This window comes from Orcinus orca, chromosome 2 (assembly GCF_937001465.1).
Source record: "Orcinus orca chromosome 2, mOrcOrc1.1, whole genome shotgun sequence".
Classification (NCBI taxonomy): domain Eukaryota; kingdom Metazoa; phylum Chordata; class Mammalia; order Artiodactyla; family Delphinidae; genus Orcinus; species Orcinus orca.
The window spans coordinates 164,553,311-164,576,723 of NC_064560.1; the positions used below are offsets into that span (position 1 = coordinate 164,553,311).

A 23,413-nucleotide genomic window follows, 5' to 3' on the forward strand; every position below is an offset into this window, starting at 1 on the left:
ATATCCCCATATCCCGTCCCTCTTGCGTCTCCCTCCCACCCCTCTAGGTGGTCACAAAGCACCGAGCTGATCTCCCTGTGCTATGCGGCTGCTTCCCACTAGCTATCTATTTTACGTTTGGTAGTGTATATATGTCAATGCCACTCTCTCACTTTGTCCCAGCTTACCCTCCCCCTTCCCCGTGTCCTCAAGTCCGTTCTCTCTGTCTGCGTCTTTATTCCTGTCCTGCCCCTAGGTTCATCAGAACCATTTTTTTTTTTTAGATTCCATATATATGTGTTAGTGTTCAGTATTTGTTTTTCTCTTACTAACTTACTTCACTCTGTGTGACAGACTCTAGGTCCATCCACCTCACTACAAATAACTCAATTTTGTTTCTTTTAATGGCTGAGTAATATTCCACTGTATATATGTGCCACATCTTCTTTATCCACTCATCTATCAATGGACCCTTAGGTTGCTTCCATGTCCTGGCTATTGTTAATAGTGCTGCAGTGAACATTGTGGTACATGACTCTTTTTGAATTATGGTTTTCTCAGGGTATATGTCCAGTAGTGGGATTGCTGTGTTGTATGGTAGTTCTATTTTTAGTTTTTTAAGGAACCTCCATACTGTTCTCCATAGTGGCTGTATCAATTTACATTCCCACCAACAGTGCAAGAGGGTTCCCTTTTCTCCACACCCTCTCCAGCATTTATTGTTTGTAGATTTTTTGATGATGGCCATTCTGAGGGGTGTAAGGTGATATCTCATGGTCGTTTTGATTTGCATTTCTCTAATAATTAGTAATGTTGAGCATTTTTTCATGTGTTTGTTGGCAATCTGTATATCTTCTTTAGAGAAATGTCTATTTAGGTCTTCTGCCCATTTTTGGATTGGGTTGTTGGTTTTTTTTTTTTATTGCACTGCATGAGCTGCTTGTATATTTTGGAGATTAATCCTCTTGTCAGTTGCTTCATTTGCAAATATTTTCTCCCATTCTGAGGGTTGTCTTTTCGTCTCATTTATGGTTTCCTTTGCTTTGCAAAAGCTTTTAAGTTTCATTAGGTCCCATTTGTTTATTTTTGTTTTTATTTCCATTTCTCTAGGAGGTGGGTCAAAAAGGATCTTGCTGTGATTTATATCATAGAGTGTCTGCCTGTGTTTTCCTCTAAGAGTTTGATAGTGTCTGGCCTTACATTTAGGTCTAAATCCATTTTGAGTGTATTTTTGTGTATGGTGTTAGGGAGTGTTCTAATTTCATTTTTTTTATATGTAGCTGTGCAGTTTTCCCAGCACCACTTATTGAAGAGGCTGTCTTTTCTCCATTGTATATTCTTGCCTCCTTTATCAAAAATAAAGTGATCATATGTGTGTGGGTTTATCTCTGGGCTTTCTATCCTGTTCCATTAATCTATATTTCTGTTTTTGTGCCAGTACCATACTGGTTTTTTTGTTGTTCTTGTTGTGTTTTTTGTTTTTTTTTTAGTACCATACTGTCTTGATTACTGTAGCTTTGTAGTATAGTCTGAAGTCAGGGAAACTGATTCCTCCAGATCCATTTTTCTTTCTCAAGATTGCTTTGGCTATTTGGGGTCTTCTGTGTTTCCATACAAATTGTGCAATTTTTTTTTTTTTTTTCAGTACACGGGCCTCTCACTGTTGTGGCCTCTCCCGTTGCGGAGCACAGGCTCCGGACGCGCAGGCTCAGTGGCCATGGCTCACGGGCCCAGCCGCTCCGCAGCATGTGGGATCTTCCCAGACCGGGGCACGAACCCGTGTCCTCTGCATCGGCAGGCAGACTCTCAACCACTGTGCCACCAGGGAAGCCCAAATTGTGCAATTTTTTTGTTCTAGTTCTGTGAAAAATGCCATTGGTAGTTTGATAGGGCTTGCATTGAATCTGTAGATTGCTTTGGGTAGTATAGTCGTTTTCACAATGTTGATTCTTATAATCCAAGGACATGTTATATCTCTCCATCTGTTTGTATCATCTTTAATTTCTTTCATCAGTGTCTTATAGTTTTCTGCATACAGGTCTTTTGTCTCCTTAGGTAGGTTTATTCCTAGGTATGTTATTCTTTTTGTTTCAGTGGTAAATGGGAGTGTTTCCTTAATTTCTCTTTCAGATTTTTCATCATTAGTGTATAGGAATGCCAGAGATTTCTGTGCATTAATTTTGTATCGTGCTACTTTACCAAATTCATTGATTAGCTCTAGTAGTTTTCTGGTAGCATCTTTAGGATTCTCTGTGTATAATATGTCATCTACAAACAGTGACAGTTTTACTTCTTCTTTTCCAATTTGGATTCCTTTTATTTCTTCTTCTTCTCTGATTGCTGTGGCTAAAACTTCCAAAACTCTGTTGAATAATAGTGGTGAGAGTGGGCAACCTTGTCTTGTTCCTGATCTTAGTGGGAATGGTTTCAGTTTTTCACCATTGAGAACAATGTTGGTTGTGGGTTTGTCACATTTGGCCTTTATTATGTTGAGGTAACTTCCCTCTATGCCTACTTTCTGGAGAGTTTTTATCATAAATGGGGAGCTTTTATCACATCCCACAGCTTTTAAGTAAAGTAGGCACTTGAACCAGATGGGACTACACACCCTAAACTCGACTTAGTTTTTGGAATAAGCTGTTGTAATTGATCACATAACTTAGAAATAAACATGAAGATTGTGATTCTGAGACTGTGCTTTGATTTTTTTACCTCTTTGACCAGATGATACAAAATCAAGTGGGAGGAAAATTGTGGGTGATGTGGCATACAAGGAGGCCAAGGAGAGGGCAAGCTTCATTACTCCTGTTCCTGGTGGCGTCGGGCCAATGACGGTGGTGATGCTAATGCAGGTAAGTGTGAATGGACGTTTCTGTAATAGTTCTACGAAACTGATAGAATTCCAGGTACTGCATTTCTCCCCAAGTAGAAATGTCATAGAACCTACTCAGAATCTAAGTAAGGATGTGAATCTGTTGAAGAAAAAAAGGAAATGGAAGTAGAGAGAAGTAGAATCAGTCGTATTAATAGAGGGAAGTAGGGGTAGCATGATTCTGATTTACTCTGGAATGTGATAACTTAAGGGGAAAAAAGTACAAGCTTCACTCAGTATGTTTTGGCTTCTTGCCCTTTGTAACACACACCAGCTGGTGGGGGTGAGGCACGCAGCCCAGGGCATCCTGCTGCCTATAGACTCCGGCCTCGAATTGAAGCATGTTAACAGGCGGATCCTGAAGCTGTTCATTTTGTGATTGAACTTGAGTGACCAGGACTAGGAACTGAGGTGGAGGTTAAAATCATCACCTCTTCTCAGTTCCATTTGTGTCATTTTGTTTAGAGCACGGTAGAGAGTGCAAAGCGTTTCCTGGAGAAATTTAAGCCAGGGAAGTGGATCATTCAGTATAACAAACTTAACCTGAAGACACCCGTGCCAAGGTAAAAAGAAGCTTTTGCTGTTTTCACACTGTGGATGGTGGGGTTTTAGCTGATGGATACCATGGTTATGTGTATGCCCCCTCCGAACGTGGTTGAGGTGGGTCATTACTAGGATGGCATTGATTGAGTCCCGTGAATAAAGGTTGATACATACTTTCTATATTTCTCCTAAGTGACATTGATATATCACGGTCTTGCAAGCCAAAGCCCATTGGTAACCTGGCTCGAGAAATTGGTCTGAGCTCTGAAGAGATAGAATTGTATGGTGAAACCAAGGCCAAAGTCCTGCTGTCAGTACTGGAACGCCTGAAGCACCAGCCCGACGGGAAATACGTGGTGGTGACCGGGTATGGTTTTTGTCCATTTGCCAGTTGAATCTTAATATTAGTCCTGATTATTATTACCAGGGGTTGCATTTGCGCTTAGCCACGTATATGTGGAGGTTCCTTTAATTTGGTTTTAGCTTTTTATTTATTTTTTATTTTTTTAAATTTTTTTTTGCGGTACGCGGGCCTCTCCCTGTTGTGGCCTCTCCCGTTGCGGAGCACAGGCTCCGGACGCGCAGGCTCAGTGGCCATGGCTCACGGGCCCAGCCGCTCCGTGGCACGTGGGATCTTCCCAGACCGGGGCACAAACCTGTGTCCTCTGCATCGGCAGGCAGACTCTCAACCACTGCGCCACCAGGGAAGCCCAGGTTTTAGCATTTTCATATGTATTTTATCTAATTTGATCCTTAGAGCGAGCCTGTGAAGAAGAGTAGACAACTCTATAGAGATGAGAAAATTTGTCAAGGTTATTCATCTAGTAGGTGGAAGAGTTTGAATCTTAAAACCTGATCTTCAGATGGAATTGCCTTTTTTAAACCCCAGATCATTAATTCTGTAGATCTGTTGAGGATTCATCTATTTTTTTGTTTGGCTAAGTTAAAAGCTAGTTTTTGAGACTAAATTGAGAAATTAAAAGTATAGCAGTGTCTCTTACAAAGTAGAGTATATTTGCCCCTAACTGTCAGAAGAACTAAAATGCAGAAGTCTTTTTTAGTTTCAAACTGGGGGGAAGTTACAACTAAGACCCTTGGAAAAGATCCCTTTCATGTGTTTCATCTTTCTGGTTATTCAGATTAAGAGTCACTCTAGGATCAGAGCTGACTTAGTGATACACATGAATTTAATTTACATAAATGTAATTTTCCTGTTTTGCTTTCATCTTAAAGAATAACTCCAACACCCCTGGGAGAGGGGAAAAGCACAACCACGATTGGGCTGGTGCAGGGCCTCAGTGCCCATCTCCATCAGAATGTCTTCGCGTGTGTGCGACAGCCTTCTCAGGGCCCCACCTTCGGAATAAAAGGTATTAGTGAGACCAGACCTGGGTGGCCAGAGGGCGCCTGCACCTCCTTCAGTCCTCCTGGCCCACTTGGCCCATGAATGTGTGCGGGGTCTTCAGCTCATTTAGACACTAGAAACAGCTTCATCACATCCCAGAAGAGCATCATGGTGCTTTTGGTGAAGGCTTTCATTGGATCACCCCAACTCCTGCTGTCACTGTCTGACACTGCACAGGGATTCCCTGGGATGGGTAATATGTAGCCAGGGGTGCTTTTATATGACCGATAGTCGACTCTCATAGTAACAATAAAGGTAATCGCAGCCGCTGATCACCATGCTGACTTTCTAGAGACAAAGACAAACCCTACAGATGTTTCACACTGAGGGAAGAAGAAAAGCATATGCTTTTTGAGTATAGGCTTCGTGCCAGGTTTTGTGCTAAGCAGTTTATGCCTATTACTTTATCTTCTATGATGGTTAGTTTTATCTCCACTTACAATAGCAGCAACTGGGATTCAGAGGTAGCTTGAATTCAAGGCAGTATCATCAAGTACCAGGGTGAGTCCCCACGTCTACTTCAAGCTCTAAGATAATACCATCAACCCAGTGTTTCTTCTGATTAGATGAAAACACAACATCAATAACTGTACTTCACCTTCAGTTTTTGATAGCTGCAGTACTGCAAACATGTTCATTTAATTAAAATTATTTTTATTAATTAAAATAGGTTCTCAGAGTCAGCTTCATCATTTGCTTGGCGATAGGGTATCACATATCCTGCTTGTTCTAACAATTACTACAAATGTTGACACGGGGTACGCCTTTGTCCTTCTTCAGCCTATTGTTTTGATATAAGTCCGTTAACTTAGTTCTGCCTTTGAGCTTAATAACCCCCTTTTATTTCAGAATGAGCCTTTTCCCCCTCATTGAACCCAATATGCTCCTTTTCCTCTTATCACAAATTGCCCCATTTTCATTGCATGATCTCTGCCCCACAAAAAAAACCCACACAAAACCTCTACCTCAGATTGACATTTATCTCACTGTTAACCTGGACATTTTTAACTGGATTTTGGTTAGTAATCCAAATGGGCCAGCAAAAATCTAGCAGTTAAGCTGTTTTCTACCATATGTGTCCTATTTAGGAAGAATTGCAGTCTCTGTGTTTGTGTTGCTGTGTTTATTTTAAATATTCCTTTTTTAAAATGCCAGAATAGCATTTATGAGGGTAGGAAATTGAACAGGTTTGCCTTTATGTAACTGTAGGCTGGGTTTTTCTTAACAAATGTTAGGAATCAAGGGGAACCTGTTTCTAAAGATAATGAGTAGGTATGTTATGTGTTTATGGTTTTGTCAGTTAGATTCAGATTTCAGTTGAGAGACTATTCAGAGTGAACAAGATCAAGCGGTTTAGTTTGGTCAAGAAAATTAGAAAGCACTTGATCAAATCTGTCCAAATGGTTGTAAAAAATAAATAATATGCGGAGCAGTTACAAAAACCAATTTGCTTTCATTTGATTTGCAAGTCATGGTGAAACGTGCTTAACATGAGTCTTCAACCTTGACCTGTCCTCCAGGTGGTGCTGCAGGCGGTGGCTACTCACAGGTCATTCCTATGGAAGAGGTAATGTGGTCTGGGATTTGGTTGGATCAGACCTTTTTTTATAGTTTTTCCTTCCTGGGATTAAAGTTTATTGTAGAGATCTTAGTAGGCAAATGACTTGTTTGCTCAACAGAAGCAGTACTTCAGAGAAAAACATCTTAATTTGCCAACTTTTAAACAGTTTACTTTTTTTTTTTTTTTTCTGTGGTACGTAGGCCTCTCACTGTTGTGGCCTCTCCCGTTGCGGAGTACAGGCTCCGGACGCGCAGGCTCAGCGGCCATGGCCCACGGGCCCAGCCGCTCCGCAGCATGTGGGATCCTCCCAGACCGGAGCACGAACCCGTGTCCCCTACATCGGCAGGCAGACTCTCAACCACTGCGCCACCAGGGAAGCCCAACAGTTTACTTTTTTGACATGACAAGGACTTCAAAGCCTGGCTTGCAGTGAAAATAATAAGCAAGTGATTAAATGAAGCATAAGATAGGGAAGAACAAACATGAAGTGAATTCAAAGTAATAACCACAGAAGTGGGAGCAGCGTATATGCATGGAGTTGGGTCGCTCCAGTGTACTTCTTGCTCACTGTTTAAAGGACGTGTGTTCTTACTAATCCAGCGTTGCTGCTGATCCCAGGGGTGTGGCGTTTATGGTTATTGGCCATGTCTCTTAGGGAAAATCAGTGTTCCTTCTGAGGACAGATAGTAATTTGTTTTCAAGAGATAGCTGTGTTGGTGTTTGTCCACTAGCTGTGCTGCCATCAGTTTTCCGTTGGCTTTAACATAGGGATGGTTTGGCTGCAATAGAATGAATGTGAAAAGATGCAGAGAAGTTGGAAGACTGATGTGGCTTCTACCCTTTTGTAGTTTAATCTCCACCTCACTGGTGACATCCATGCCATCACTGCGGCTAATAACCTTGTGGCTGCGGCCATCGATGCCCGGATGTTCCACGAACAGACCCAGACAGACAAGGTAGGCTGCTGAGACCCCCACGGGCACTTTCAGAAGGTTTGAAGCACTCGAATTAATGTTGGACCCTTGGGTACCAATAATGCAGGTAGCAAGACAGTGGCATTCCTCTCTCTTAAAAGCCCTCTTCCTCCTTTTCTCTAAGGCCCTCTTTAATCGTTTGGTACCATCAGTAAATGGAGTGAGGAAGTTCTCTGATATCCAAATCCGGAGGTTACGGGTAAGCTTTTCCCTTGTTCATTATTGATACTGTGTGAAATTAGGTGATTGATAAGGAGGTTATAATCTCCTTAGAGTAGCCTGTTTTGGACAAGTTCGTCCATAACCATAGTCATAAGGTTATGATATACATAAAGATGGGTGGCAGAGGTTGTTTCTCACTTATCTTTGAATTTTTAGTGGTTAGTCCCAGGATCAATAGAGCACTGAGGACCTGCTCTCAGCTAAGAAGAACGACACTTCTTTAGAGCATGGATATAGGAGTCAGGATGCCAGCGTGGCAACACAGCAGCTTCTAGAGTTTGAATACCTGCTCTTTGCAGCATCAGGGCCTTAAGCAAGAGTGGTTACTTCTGTATTTTATTTGAACTTCTATTACAAATATATAGTTATTAAACGTACACTGTACCCTATGACCCATAAATTCTACTCCTAGGTATTTATTCAAAAGAAATGCAAACTTGTATTCATATAGAAACAAACTCTACAAACAACCTAAATATCTTTCTGTAATAAATGGATAAACAAACTGGTACATCCATACAGTAAAAAGGAATGAACTGTTGATACACACAACAACTTGAATGAATCTCAGAGGCATTATGTTGCTTGAAAGAAGCTAGCCGCAAATGGCTGCATACTGTATGCTTCCATTTATATGACATTCTCAAAAGACAGAGCTATAGCGATGGAAAATAGATCAGTGGGTGCCAGGAGTTATGGGTCGGGGAAAGGTGTGGCTATAAAGGGGTAGCACAAGGAAATTTTCAAAATAAAATTCAAAATATATTCTTGTGTTACTTTTACATATGAAAGAAATGTTATATATCTGTAAATATTCTTCAGACTGCCTGACACATATAACCATTCAATAAATGGTATGTGCTACCTAGTTATCAATAGTAGTTACACTCACCTTATTTTTAATTTTTTGCAACTTTATATTTTAATGCTGTAAGAATCGTACACAAGCTCCAGATGCAGTAATGATTTACATTTTGCCCTACTTGCTTTACAGTTCTGTCACTATTTATATATGTGCATTTTTCTCTGGACTTGAGAAAAAGTGACTTTTACACAGTTTGATATTTTTTAGCTTCTCTTGTTCTCACACCCCACAAAACATCCTTGCATAAGGTAAGTCAGCTATTACCTTGTTATGTAAAAGAATTGTGTTCTGCAAGGCAGCAAGTACTGTAGAAGAGCAGGCAACTTCTAATCTTACCTTTGCTCATGGAACTTTCTGTCAGGTGTGGGGAGGGGCTGGACTCAACCTTTAAATGATCCTTTAAAAAGCTCTGGGATTTGAGATCAAGGGACTTGTCAATTGCCACAGCACCCCTCACCAGGTTGGAACTAGAACGTCGATCTTCTGTTTCCTGGTCCCCAGGCATCCTCTCTTGTGCTGTATTATCACAGTCTACCCACCAGGTACTCAGTCAAGAAGGGTTGTCAACAGCAAATTCTCAGCTTAGTGACTGAGGGTTTTGCTGACTTCTGTAAACAATGTCATGTTCCAGGCTTGTGATGCTATTTGACAAGCCAGTGAGCACCAGCTCTGAAAACACACCTGAGGTTTTAAAAAAAAGTCCTCATAACCCAGGAGGGGAACTATGGGAAGAGTAGGGTTTGCTGGGGCCACTCAGATCTACCAGGAGTTAAGAGAAAAAGAGAGTACATTTTAAAGGCATTTTCCATTTCAGTATTTGACCGTGGTACACATTGTAAATAAATAAATTTCCAAGTTCCGTGAGGAGGAAGAAACAAACCCTTCTTGTGCCTTTTGGAATAGTAAGAAGGCAGTGAAAGGATAGTACTACTTAAAAAGCATGTACTGTGCTAGAGCAATGTCTCTTCTTTTCTTCTGCATCGAAAGGACTATTTATCCCTTTAAATATATTCAAAAGGTCAGCATATTAATTTTTAAAAAAGCATTTAAAGTGATTTACATTGATTTTTATTGATCGATATTTGTTTTTGCCCTTCTAATTTTGCATGTGACTTGGGCTTCTCAACTGTTTGATTGAAAAAGCTTTTCCTTTCAATATGTTTGCATATGGTGAGTTAGGTACAACACTTTTTGGTCACTATGTTTACGTAGGGCTTCGGTTTAGGGAAATGCCTCTGGTGCTCAGTGATAGGGACAAACATGTTAATAATACCTTTGTACATGTGTGAATGGGAAATAAAGATTTAGCCAAAGGGATCATAGTTTTCCCTTCTGAATTTAACATGGTTTATATTTCCCCTATCTGGAGATAGGGATAAAAAAATTTTTTTTTAAATCATATCTGCTTTTGTTTGGTTTGTCTTATTTTTTAATTTTCCTACCTCTTCAGAGACTAGGCGTTGAAAAGACTGACCCTACCACACTGACAGATGAAGAGATACACAGATTTGCAAGATTGGACATTGATCCAGAAACTATAACTTGGCAAAGAGGTACCAGAGCAGGGTGTACACCCCATTGGTTTGGTTATACTGCACGCCCCATGACCTCCCTTAGAGGTGATAAAATGGGAGGTCCATAGCTTGTGTGTTGGTATTTTCATGGTTAAGGCCTGACTAAGATGGCGACTCACTCGTTTTCCTGGCCACCTCCATCAGTCTCCCTCCTTATTAGCTGTAATCAAACCTCCTTTTGTTCGGTTAGTTGGACATTTTGCTGGCTCTTCAGTGTTCACTGGCGTGAGGAGGGTTTTAAGGAAGTTCATACATAAACCAAAAATAACATGTTGCAACTTTCATTTTATGCAGAAAGTTTTGGTGTCGTTAAGTAGAGAAGTGATGTTTAATCACTTGTTAAATCATGTTGCCCTTTATTCTTAGAACTCTTGTCTGGCCTAAGTGACTTGATTTTTCTTGTAGGTCTGGAGCTTGCCTGCTCACTTTTACCTCATTTTCTTAAACTCTCTTGTAACAAAGTAGGTAGCCTTCAAGGTTTAAACATCCAGCAGACTGGTGAGTGAGTTGCCTGGTTTCACTGCCAGATGTTGCTTTTCTCTGTGTCAACTAGCATGGCTTAGAGTTTTATTTTGTACCAACAGTGTATGCGTCTAAACTCTGTCACTGCTGAGAAGAAATTTTCATCTAGATGCACAGAATGCAGCTGACAGGCAATTTATTGACTGCTTTTGTGACGGTCGTTGGCTCAGTAACTGTGCTAGCTAATGGCATTTTTAAGGCAACTCTCCTAATATCTAAAACCACACTGATCTTTCTCTTCCTTTGCTTCAATAGCTTTAGACATATGGTATCATGTTTTATGAGGAATAAGCTAAAGATCCATTTTGAAAATTTATTATCACAATCATTTTTCCTTTGCTTTATATGTAATTCATGCTTTCTAAGAAAGTAGAAGCAGACAAGGGAAAAACATGGATCATACCCATTGACTGGCTGTTCTATACACAGAAATTAGATGCAAGGAACTAGACACTATTTTTTTTAAAAAAATAAGGATACACTCCAACAACTCATTACATCCTTCACTTATCAAATGGGGTGGTGTGTGTGTTTCCCCAAGTGCTGCACAAGACACTGCTTTTAGTGTTTAAATTATTACAGTCTTTAAGGAAAATACTTTGGCATGTTATCAAGTACCTTGAAAGTGCCTCTCCTCTTTGACCCACCCTAAAAGAGTGTGAACTGGTTTGCTGCTGTTTTTCATTTTGTGTTTTGTTGTTATTTTTGGTATGTCATACAAAAAACAAAATTGGGAATACACTAAAATGTTCACCATAGTTAGACCTAGGAGGTGGGGGGATTAAGATTAGTTAGTATGTTGATCTTTGCCATGTTTTCAAGAGTATGCAATTGGAAAGATGTTCTGTCATCAGAATGGAAATTACTTCTTCTAAGTGTGCTAAAGGAAAGAGCAGGTCTGTTACCCAGCCTGCTTCAAAAGGCATTGCCTTTGCCCTGTGTTTATGGGCCTTGTGTGTCTCAGGGTTATGTAAGATCAGTGAGTCATCCCACAGAACAACATAAACCTTGGCCTTTTGAAAAACTGGCCTGCTCTGTTTTTTTGTGGAGTGTGGCATATGCTTTGAAACGGATTCCAGATTTCTAGTTAATTGTTTGAATTCTCTAGGAAGAATAAACCAAGCCACTCTACCGTCTTGTCTTTAATTCCTGCACATTAATGGTATGAAAACATCATTTCTAAACTTGGACCCATATTCTAGCTTTACCATAAATTTTGAAATCAAATATTATAGTCATTAAGTTAGATTTGTTGCTTAAAATTCTGCTGGTTCCTTTGACTTTATGGTCCTTTTCCCTCTCTACTATATCTGCTGTATTTTCCCTCTCTACTGTATCTTCCTTTTCTACCGTAGTGCTGGATACCAATGACAGATTCCTGAGGAAGATCACAATTGGACAGGCTCCCACGGAGAAGGGGCACACACGGACGGTAACTGCCTGTTCCTTTCTAAGTAAATTAGTTCATGGGCACTAGATCCTTGCTGCTTCTGTCCTCCTCCATCCCCTCCTGATCAGCTGATACTGCCAGCTGTTGTTCTGCCTTCTCCCTTGTAAAATGAGAGCGAGTAGGTGTGTGGTATTGAGCACTCCTGACAGTTTTTGCAGTAAATCCCATGTGTCACCTGTGTATTTTTCCCCCAGTATTTTTTCCTGGAGGTGGAGTGCCCCAAGTGAATATCCTTGTACATGAATTGATTAAGATTGCTTCTTTTTTGTGGCCATTTTGCAGTATGTCTCTTGGGTGTAAGAGCTTCTGAGTTAGTCCCTTGTATGTTAGGGAAACCATGATCACATGATTACAAGCTGCCTTCACAGGGACCGTTGGTCCTACTGGAACATTTATGCGTAAAAATCGACTACTCAAGGTCTTAGAATAATTAATTACAAATTTTTGCTGTTGGAAGGTTATTTTCATTAAGTTCTTTTTGTACTGTTCTTTTATTCTGTCCTTTTAAGCTATTTGTTTCAGCCTGGGATGCAAACAAGGATTACTTTTGCAATCCACGCTTCTGTTTAACACAGTTCTCCCTGATGCGTCTTTTCCCTGCCAACAGGCCCAGTTTGATATCTCTGTGGCCAGTGAAATCATGGCTGTCCTGGCTCTCACCAGTTCTCTAGAAGACATGAGAGAGAGACTGAGCAAAATGGTGGTGGCATCCAGCAAGAAAGGGGAGCCCATTAGTACCGAAGATCTGGTGGGTAGCCGGGCACTCCAGACTTGGCAATCCGTCTGCGTCTGTTGTCCCAGCATTTCTCAGCAGTTACCACTGACAAAAACTGTGGCATACTTGAGATGCTGCAATTAACTAATAAATTCATATGATCTTGTTACTCACTATATAATTATGAAGTTTATAAAAAGTACTTCATAGTGAGTGATAGATGGTATGCTCCAATAATAGACCACAGGTGGTTTGAGCAATATCTTCAGCCTGTGAGTATTTCCAAGAGAGGGTGTCTGACTTCGGTTTCAGAGAGCATCAGGAGTCCATGTGAGGCCCTTAGAGCTGAGCTTGGAGTCACCCCCCGGCCTCTCCCCATGACAGGCCTCCCTGCACAGAGGCCTCTCATCATGAGGCTCGGCACCATATCCACGCTGATGACCACATTGGGAACAGCTCAGCCAGTTCTTCTAATGGTCCTGCTATATTCATTGTCCACATCAGGATTATTTCTGAACTATCTACGTGGTATTATGGAGTTTGAAATGAGATAATCTTATAGATTACTTTTTTTTTTTTTTAGCTGCGTTGGGTCTTCGTAGCTGTGCGTGGGCTTTCTCTAGTTGCGGCGCGCGGGGGCTACTCTTCATTGCAGTGCGCAGGCTTCTCATTGCGGTGGCTGCTCTTGTTGCGGAGCACGGGCTCTAGAGCGCAGGCTCAGTAGTTGTGGCTCACGGGCTTAGTTGCTCTGCGACATGTGGGATCTTCCCGGACCGGGGATCAAACCCGTATCCCCTGCATTGGCAGGCAGATTCCTAACCACTGCGCCACCAGGGAAGTCCCCTAGATTACTTTTTTAAAAGCCTGTTTGTGTTCACATACACCAAAATGGTTGGCCTATGATTAGCGGTCTGTCAGATGAATCCAGAAAAGGGGGGAGATATTAATTTCCTGTTTTCACAGTTAATGTGTATAAGAACAGAAATTTTTTTAAATTTTTACACCAAGCCAGGAACTTAGAAACTCATTAAAACTGAATATAAGTGGGATCCATAGCTTTATCTTACAGTGATACCAGTTTGTTCATCTGTGGCTGGATGGCTTAAAAAGAGGGACCTGATACATAAGAGTTGGTGTTGAACTCCTGGGTAAATTTTCAGATTAAGGTACAGGAGACACGTATTAAATCAGGTTTACAGCCATTTCTGCCCAGACACCAAAGTTACCTGTAATTCAGTATTCTTAGGAACTAGCGTTTCCATACCGTAAATGAGTCTAAAATGGATTATCCACATCGATCAGCAACAGAGCTTCACTGAGATGCTTGTTCCAGGGTTATGTATTTTTCCAGAATTTACATATGGATGTCATTTTCATTCTCTCTTCTCCGTTAAGATAATTGGCAACTTTATTGTATATCCTGAAAAATAAATAAACAAATGAATGGGTGGTCTAGTTTAGGTAAAAGTACTCATTGGTCCAAGGTGGCTAAAAAAGGAAGACCTAAGAATGTTGAATTTTGGCTTCAAAAGGTAGGTTTTTTGCTGGTGGGAATCAACCCTTCATGCCTTTGTTTTGCAGGGAGTGAGCGGGGCATTGACAGTACTCATGAAGGACGCCATCAAGCCCAATCTCATGCAGACATTAGAGGTGAGCAGAGTGACTCCTGCCTTCCTGGACTGGTTGTAGAGCAGATTGTTCCTGGGGAGTCAGAGACCTTCTCTCCCTGGTCATCTCTTTCTTCCCATTCTTTCTCATAGTTGTGACTGGGACTTTACTGAAATCTAAGAGGCGGCTTCATACTTTCCCTTGGGAAGTCTTTTTCTTCTGGATTCCAGCTAATTTTGGTCCCTTACCGAGTGGTCCCTTTTGAAGCAGGATGCGCAGCTTCGCTCACGATGTCTTGATTTCCACAGGGCACTCCAGTATTTGTTCACGCTGGGCCATTTGCCAACATCGCACACGGGAATTCCTCCATCATTGCAGACCGGATTGCACTCAAGCTTGTTGGTCCCGAAGGGTTTGTAGGCGAGTGCTTTTGCGAAATCAGTGATAGACTGTTTTTTCTTTTAACATCAAGGGAGTTGGGATGGCATTTTTACAGTTGCTTTTCTCGTGACAGTGACTGAAGCGGGATTCGGAGCAGACATTGGAATGGAAAAGTTCTTTAACATCAAATGCCGGTATTCTGGTCTCCGCCCGCATGTGGTGGTGCTTGTTGCCACTGTCAGGGCTCTGAAAATGCACGGAGGCGGCCCCACGGTGAGGATCAGGAGTTGGAAGAGGCTGGTTCTCAGAAATGTTCTGAAGGCTAAAGGGAAACTGGATGACTTGTGCCAGTTTCTTCATTAAGCTGCTCTTGTCCTCATGACTAATGGGTTGCCAGAAGCAGGGGATGTTCAGACGGCTCTTGTGCTGGCCGCCTTATCACTCATAGGCAGTACCAGCTCTTGGCATTTTAAGAGGGCCGAGGTTGTCTTCATGGCCTACCTTTCGGAGCAAAACACCTGATAATATCAAAACCCCTCCAAGGACATGTGCTTGGCTATATTTACAAAAAACTCCTTTATGTTCAGACTGTTCTTTTTAAATCTGAGTCCCTTTTCCCTCTAACGGTGATGCTGGCAGCCAGCCAACCAAACCATTTAGCTGAGATAGAGGTCAGCCCCTTATTGGGAGGTGGGTGCTGGGCAGGACCGCTAACAGCTTGGAGTCGGGGGAGAAGGAGCTCCAGACTGCCTCCAGGTGATGGGGAGAAACAGGTGAGCATGGTTGATCTTCAGCTCCAACCTGAACTTTGTGTTTTCCTGAATTCATACTGCTTAGAAATTGTACTTTCTGCTCTATTATTTTAACACCTTTTCTTCAGCACCTGCATGTGAAGACATGGTGCTCGTTTTCAGAAATTAGTTGAAGTATTAAATTCCTGTCCTCTGGGAGCTGGTCTAGTAACTTGATAAATAAGACCTCCCTCACCTACAAAAGAAACTCACTGTTTCTTAGTGTAGTGATCAGGGGTTTTCCTGTTATAGCAGTTCTCAAGAATGTTGGTCTCAGAACTTCCTTACGCTCTTAAAAATTATTAAGGGCCTAAAAGAGCTCTTTGTTCAGGTGAGTTATGTCTGGTGATATTTACTATATTAGAAATTAAATATTGACATAAATATTAACATAAATAACATTTTTTTAAGTGAAAAGTGACTATATTTTCCAAAACAACATTTAGGCATTGTACGTTTTTCAGATCTCTTCAGTATCTGGCTTAATCGAAGACTGATGGAGTCTCATCTTTGGCATTTGATCTGTTGTGATATCACATGTTACATAATCTTTGGAAAAGTCCATTGTATACTCAGGAAATAATGAGAGTGAAAAGAGCCATAATGTCTTAGAATTATGGAAATAGTCTTGAACTCTTGGACCCCATGAAAGGATTAGGTCCCCACTAAGGGGAGAGCCACTGCTCTCACAACCCCAGCACACCTCTGCAGTCGTACTCGTCCCCGAGGCGCTCCTAACCCAGGATGCCCCTTTCTGCTAGGCGTGCAGGACGGACTCCCTTTTCCTTCCTGATCATAACCAACATTTCTCTCTCTTGCACCCCCTCACTCACCCTCACGCCTTTGCACCTCCTCTCCTGATCTCATGTCTGGAAAACACTGTGGGCGCGTAAGCTGGCAGCACTGAGAGGAGAGCTTTGCGCACAGCTCTGCCGGGACCCTCGCCTGCTGCTCCTGTTACCTGCTGGAGCCACGTGTGGCCCGGACCGTGGGCTCAGGTCCCTGCTTCGTGCCCCGCCTCTCCGAGGCCCCTTTGGAGTTGGAGCACCATGGTGTCTCTGAGGAAAGGGAGCAGAGCAAGCTGAAGGCTTCTTAATCACTGTCCATTGCCCAGTGGGGTCCCTGGAACTGGCGCCTTCACCCCTGTTGCACTTCCCTGTGGATGCAGCAGGGCTGACCCACCAGGTACCTCTGGAACAGTGAGCACCCACAGAGGAAGAAAATCCTTGTGTGTTGTTTCCCTCTTGTTCCTGTTGCTCACGTGCCCCATTCAGCCCCGCAAGGGAGTGGGCTGGCTCCATGGACCAGCTCACGGACCCGTCGCAGGGCATCTGACTTCACGGCAGATGTCTCAGGGTGGCTTTTGCAGGGCTCACAGCTGCCTTGTTTTCTACACTGAGCTTTACCTCCACCCCCACTGCTGTGTGCTTCACTCGCTGGGGTTATTGCCCCTGCCAAGGACACATCCCTTCCCTCACCTGCCTTCATAGATTCATCCCTTCTCACCTCTTCAATTCAGGCCACGAAGGTCTCCCACTCTGCTCAAAGCAGTCATTTTTGTTCTGTGCCATAGTTTTGGTCATAGCTCTAAATCCTTAGGGCAGAAAACAACCTTCTACTGCTGTGTATCCCACAAGCATGCAGCTTCTGGCCTTTAACACATAGCAAAGCACTGTTTGAAGCCAAACTCTAATTGAAGTAGAAAATGCCTCTGACTTTGCTTCTTTTCCTTCCAGGTTACTGCTGGACTTCCTCTGCCCAAGGCTTACGTAGAGGAGGTAACTTCAGTCACTTCTAATTACTTGGCCTAGAAAGCACCACATTCTGAATCAGCATTTCTCAACCTGGCCCATTTAGAAATGACTGGGCTGTCGCTATGACCCAGGGTTGCTCTTGGGAGCAGGGTGTGCTAACAGGCCTGCAGTGTGCTAAAGAACTGTACTAAATGAAACAGGGAAGAAATGCCTCATAAAGCAATTGCCCGCATAGGATGTCAGTAAAACCGCTCCCCTAGACCAGTGGTTGGTTCTCAACCAGGAGCAACACCCCCCATCCCAACCCTCACCCCAGCACATTTTGCAATGTCTAGAGACATTTTTGATTGTTGCAACTTGAGGTGGGGAGTGCTACTGGCATTCAGTGGGTAGAGGCCAGGGATGCTACAGTGCATAGGACACTCTCCACTATAAAGAAATATTCAGCCCAAAATGTCAGTAGTGCTGAGGTTGAGAAAGCCTGCACTAATCATGGAAGTTTCCTTGTCTTCCCTGCATTAGCTCGTTGATTCTCAAATGCCGTTCATATCAGAAGCAAGTAGGGGCCTTTTTTGAAATGCTTTTTCCTCTGCAGAGTTAAATCCATATTAAGGGGCCAAGATAGGGTCAGCATCCTGGTTATTTTTCTAGGCAGTTTTCATAAACTGATTTGGTTTATGGCATTAAGCAGGGGCTCAAGGAATTGTGAGCTCAAACCTTTTCATATTTCTATCATTAACCGTCGAAGAAACATCTCTAGCACCAGTTTGGGGTTATCATGTGAGAGATTAGGCCCCCGAGTGAGATGGTAAGCTCGGCTGCTATCACTGTTGATTCAAGTTTTTCTGCCTTTTTTGGAGGCTTTTAAATTGTCAGGCAGTACAGGGTCACTTTTCAGCCCCCAAATGAAGTAATTCAAAAGCAGCTAGCAAAGAATTGCTGGTGCCTTCAGTTTGCCTGTCTTCTGAGTTATGATTTGCCTTTTATGGTCATTTGTCTGATTCATGCGTAGGAGGGGAATTCACAGTTCTGGCCCTCCTGCCACCCCGCAGCCTTTCCTGCATCTAATTAGAGCAACTGCCCCTCACTGGCCCAGCTGGTGTCTTCGTTTAAGAAATTCTACTTATTTAAAACTGTTCTCAATCAGTCTTATGTATTAATTGGTTTTCATGTGACTAGAGGTAAGGAATTAGCTGTGCTCTTTAGAATGTCAACTAAATTCTAATCTCAGTTTTCAATTATTAAAGGGGGAAAAAGCATAAATCATGTTTATAATGACCTCAGTTGTTTTCTATATCTTACCTTTTTTCTGCTGTTTTATGAAATCCACAAACCAAGCGCTATTACTGCTGGGTTTTACTCATGATCTAGTGTACTTATTTTTATATAAGACTATGATATTTTCATTTTTAAAATACTTAATATATTTTAAGCTTATATAATAACATACCCTTTGTAAAAAAAATTAAATAATACAAGAATATAATAGATATATGATTTGAGTCCCCAGTTAACAGTTGGTGCGTATCTCTCAACATTTAAAAAAATTCCATGAATATGCACATGTATTTTTGTATTTGTCCAAAAATGGGATTAATTAATCTCTTCATAGTTTTGCCATTTCAGTACATCTTTGAGAGGTTCCATGCTAATACAGATATTCGCACTTTTCATAACATGTACCTGATACATATTTATCGAGTGTGTATATCGTGATTCACTGGCTCAGTCCCCTACTGAAGGAGCTTTGTGTTGTCTGCAGTTTTCCCATGCTGCAAGCAGTGCTCCAGGAAGCATATTTTAAAATATTTTAAAATGTGTTTCCTTAATTACTTTCCTTTAAATTTCATAGTATTTGGTTCTTAAAAATGGTATTTATCTCATTTCTGACACAAGAAGGTTTATGGTTCTAACACAACATTGTAAAGCAACTATATACCAATAACAATTAATTAAAAAAAAAAAAAGTTTATGGTTGAGTTCATTTAAACCCGTGAAAGCATCACTGACGACTCCATGTTTTCTGACAAATGCCACACACTATGTGTGCTAGGCCCTGTCTTCTGATGGCAGGGTCTGTGCCATGCTGAACAGAGTCGGTTTGTACTGCTGTACCATATAAGTACATACAATCTATAAAACAGGGGTCGTAAATATAATTTATTTAAAGGCAGCTGATTCCGTTCAAACAGCAAATAAGCTATTAAGATACAGCACGATGAGGGCAGATGCACCAGCAAATCTCACCCTTTCAGGGCAGCCAGGACAGGAGCACAGCTCACCCTAGGGCTGCAGGCTCCAGCATGTCTCTATTGGCTTATCCTGACAGTGAGTGGCTTCTGGGTCAAGGAGACAGTTTCTCTTTTAAGAAGAACCTGCAACTGTTTTCAGTTCTGCTCTCTGACCTCACAGACCTTCCACTGTTGTTTCTGCAGAACCTGGAGCTGGTTGAAAAAGGCTTCAGTAACTTGAAGAAACAAATTGAAAATGCCAGGATGTTTGGAGTTCCAGTGGTAGTGGCCGTGAACGCCTTCAAGTAAGTATAAAGTGTAAGAGTCGAGGGGGACTGTGGAAAACGGCCAGCAAACATCTCCTGGTGCTGATTGTGCAGCCCAGCTTTTAGCTTTGTTCTCTTCTTCAGTTACTGCTATTGGTTATTAAGCCTGTGCTTTGGGAGCTGTTGATGAGAGCCTGCCATATGACAGGCACCGCATATGTCACAGGGGACTCATCACCTCACTTGCTGAGGGTCCAGAGTCAGATTTGGCTCCTGTGGGTGCCCTTCTCCACCAGGTGAAGTGGGTAACACACAGGCCAGAAGTTAACTGTTGCTTTTGGTCTTTAAAGGCCTTTTGTGCTAAGAGAAGGTCATAGCCCTACACAGTTCCATTAGTTCACCAGGCCTGGTAGGATGTTGTCTTGACAATTTGTTAAACGTATTGAGCTGGAAGTGTTCCTGTAAGAGAACTTGTGTGGGTTGTTTAGTTATTGTAATGCTGGTTTTGGTTTTGTTCTGATGGTCTATTCACAGCAAAATAGGAAGCAAAATTTTTGAAAAGCTAGTATTTATCGATTCCTTATGATGTGCCTAGAATGTTTTAAGTACTTTGCATGTATTTACCGTCTAAGCCTCATAACATCCCAATGAAATAAGTGCTATGATTATGCCCATTTTACCCATGTGGACACCAAGGCACATAAAGTTTAAGTAACTGGCTGAAAGTCACCCAGCTAGTAAATTGTGGAGCCAGCGTTCAAACCCAGGCAGTATTACTTGATTAGTGTCTGTTTATCAGTGGGTAATTCATATGGGTTTTAATGGCAAAAACATGACAGATTCTGTCCTCTCCAGCCATCGTCAATGCTTTAACATGAAGCGTTGCCTTTACAGGACAGATACGGAGGCCGAGCTGGACCTCATCACCCGCCTCGCCAAAGAACATGGGGCTTTTGATGCTGTGAAGTGCACTCACTGGGCAGAAGGGGGCAAGGGCGCCCTGGTGCTGGCTCAGGCCGTCCAGAGGGCGGCTCAGGCACCCAGCAGCTTCCAGCTCCTCTATGACCTCAAGGTGGGTTACCTGCTGTATGCAAAAAAACAAAAAGCACAGTGCAGTTTCTGTGTGGCTGCTTCTGCTTAGAGCCTGTGTTTAGCAGCTTCAGCCTGTGGGTTTGATTCCCATGTAGGTGAGTTACACGACCACAGCCTGGACTCTCAACTCCAGACAGCTTTCTTATCAATGCACGTTGCTGCTTACGGGCAGAGGAGGGCGTCCAGGCAAGAACACCCCAGGAGGTTGGCTCACATCCTAACTTTGAAAAGACTCACAGTACAGTCCCTTTGCTGGCAGGAGAGAGAGGGTTACATACGGAAGCAAGAGTCATGGCAAATTGGCAAGGGGCTACATCAAACTCAGAAACATTTTCCCCAATACAGGGGAAAGCAGTGTGGTCCGAAGTGCACTTCCTGGTACGGGCGCTGCCTCAAGTTCAGAGAAGCACTCAGGTGCAAAACCAAAGCACCTTGGCAGGCTTCAGCATTCTTTCCATCACTGAGTAAATTATGGTACATCTGGCTCAGGCAGAAGCACTGCTTATTCTGGGATGCAGTAAAGACAGTTCACAAAAATGTTGTTATTATAGGGTTGTATTTTGTTTTCAGTTCTCTGTGTATTTCAGGATGTGATTAGACATTAAGTAGTATGCCCACAATAACTGGAAACTGTTAGGAACATGGGATGGATGTTGAAGCTAGTTCTGCTTGTATTATCTAGGCTGCTTTTTGGCTTGGTTTTTAGAAGATAATCATAAACTTTCAAAAATAGCCATAAAAAGGTAGACGGAAGAAACCCTATTGCTCTTGAATTTTAACAATCTCGTTTTCTTTGCCCCTTGCAGGTATAATACTCTCATATCTTAGTCACAATTAATTAACATTCTCCTATTGACATGGACATTTTCCTGTTGAGCTTTAGTTTTATAGACTGGTTTGAAAACCTGTTCAACCAACCATCTTTTTAGGAAATGCCCTAAACACAAGTTTGCACACAAATACAAAGCATATAGGCACCCTTCCTAAGCCGCATCCACAGTACCTGAATTAGGAAACCCAGTCCTTGACGGCGAGCAGGAAGCCTGGAAGAAGTGGGGTAATGAGGACTTTATAACCCATTTCTACTTGGAACTTTTCTCTGTTCTGACAAACAGGAGGCTGCCACTTTTTGTCTTAAGCATCTGTTGGTCTTAAATCACTCCTCAACGGAAGTACTTTTGCTTCAGAAGTTCTGAATATGCCTTGGCATTTATAGAGCTCCAATTATAAGAGGCATATGAAAGTAGTTCCTATTGGATCTTTATAAAGCTGTAATTGAATAGACAATTATATTTATTTATATCCATTATACAAAGCCCCTTCATAAATGATCACTGTTTAGTTGAAAAGAAAATGTTTATTTTCATTATTTAAGATAATTATTTCTTTCACAAAACAAAACTCAGTGTTCTCTTAGCCTTAGTTGCTAGGGAGCATAGAGTCTGATATTGCCTAATTTCAGTGATTTGCTCACCCAGGTTACCTGTGAACAGCTGTCCTTCCCATTTCCTTCGGGTAGTTTCTCCCTGTGCTGTTTGCTCTGAATCCTAGTGCCTTGAGCTAGGCTGCAGGAGCATTTAAGAGGCCAGGCCCCACTTCCGAAAGCTTTGACCTGGAGGAAGCAGCCCTGGGCTTCCTTGTTAGACCTAGAGGTCACTGGTTGGACCACTGGCCTCCCTCTGCTGCACTGTTTGCACAGGTGCCATGGAAAGCATATCCTTTCCCACCACACCCATTGCATGTTGGTTGTGTAAGTCACTAGGTTGTTTAAATATGTAGATGATCTAAAGAAATATATATATACGTAGATGATCTTGTTTTTATAACAATTTCTAAGTAGCAGCAATTAACGATCAGTATGTTGTGTTAAAGATAGCATCTGCCTCTCCTGTACACACCAGGGGTTCTGTGAATGGATATCAGTTGCCTTAGTTCATAAACAGTATCCCAGGTCTGCTTTGAGAGGAGACTGATCTTCGTTATTGGAGCGTTATATTTTATTTATGAAGAAATAGTTATTCTTGAGTAGTGAGCAGTATTGTTTATGATAGTGAGGTCTTAAATACACACACACACAGTAATTTTACACCTGTGGGACATTTTCCACATATAAAATCTGGGGCTTGGTAGTAAAAAAAAAAGTTCTAATCCAATAAACCTCAAACTATTTGCCGGTTTGTGTATGTGTATAAAAACTTCTCTGGCCCTTTTGGGGACTCTGACCTGGAACATGGCTGTAAGTAAAGGTTCGTGTCCTCATGGGTGTCTAGTCATGGTCTCCCCTCTCTTTCCTGTCTGTTAGCTCCCAGTTGAGGATAAAATCAGGATCATTGCACAGAAGATCTATGGGGCAGATGACATTGAATTGCTCCCCGAAGCACAGCACAAAGCTGAAGTCTACACAAAGCAGGTAGGTGTTTGGTTGGTTCTTTCAGCTCTTTATCCAGCAGGCCTTGGGGTCAGAATCCCTGCATTCTTCCAGCCCACCAGGCATTGCTTCCCTCCTCTGGGCGGCAGCCTTCTCCCCTCTTAAATACTGAGCGTGGATTAGGTGGTCTGGTCCCAAGTTCTTTATCTACCTAGAGGTGGTATGTGAGTGTGGGAAAGC

The 23,413-nt window shown here is 42.2% G+C and overlaps 2 protein-coding genes across 7 annotated transcripts in view; one reads left to right on the plus strand and one right to left on the minus strand.

Moving 5' to 3' along the window:
* The window catches only part of MTHFD1 (methylenetetrahydrofolate dehydrogenase, cyclohydrolase and formyltetrahydrofolate synthetase 1), a 58,721-nt gene that overhangs the window by 30,002 nt on the left and 5,306 nt on the right, over positions 1-23,413 (plus strand). For 3 of the 6 annotated variants that reach the window (XM_004262119.4, XM_033423457.2, XM_033423474.2), the window contains 17 exons: positions 2,704-2,831; positions 3,317-3,414; positions 3,588-3,761; positions 4,628-4,764; positions 6,320-6,366; positions 7,209-7,316; positions 7,459-7,533; positions 9,872-9,974; positions 11,873-11,949; positions 12,575-12,715; positions 14,264-14,332; positions 14,599-14,710; positions 14,805-14,944; positions 17,199-17,240; positions 19,652-19,752; positions 20,608-20,785; positions 23,108-23,215. In XM_004262119.4, the coding sequence (XP_004262167.1) occupies positions 2,704-2,831; positions 3,317-3,414; positions 3,588-3,761; positions 4,628-4,764; positions 6,320-6,366; positions 7,209-7,316; positions 7,459-7,533; positions 9,872-9,974; positions 11,873-11,949; positions 12,575-12,715; positions 14,264-14,332; positions 14,599-14,710; positions 14,805-14,944; positions 17,199-17,240; positions 19,652-19,752; positions 20,608-20,785; positions 23,108-23,215 (1,838 nt within the window). Of the gene's footprint in view, positions 1-2,703; positions 2,832-3,316; positions 3,415-3,587; positions 3,762-4,627; positions 4,765-6,319; positions 6,367-7,208; positions 7,317-7,458; positions 7,534-8,675; positions 8,964-9,871; positions 9,975-11,872; positions 11,950-12,574; positions 12,716-14,263; positions 14,333-14,598; positions 14,711-14,804; positions 14,945-16,356; positions 16,530-17,198; positions 17,241-19,651; positions 19,753-20,607; positions 20,786-23,107; positions 23,216-23,413 lie in introns of those variants that run through there. The other 3 variants (XM_049706369.1, XM_049706370.1, XM_033423522.2) reach the window with 3 other exon arrangements.
* ZBTB25 (zinc finger and BTB domain containing 25) overlaps positions 20,775-23,413 on the minus strand; it is a 49,806-nt gene continuing 47,167 nt past the window's right edge. The window contains exon 7 of the mRNA XM_033423938.2: positions 20,775-22,074. The gene's annotated coding sequence lies outside the window, so the exon portion shown is untranslated. The remainder of the gene's footprint in view (positions 22,075-23,413) is intronic.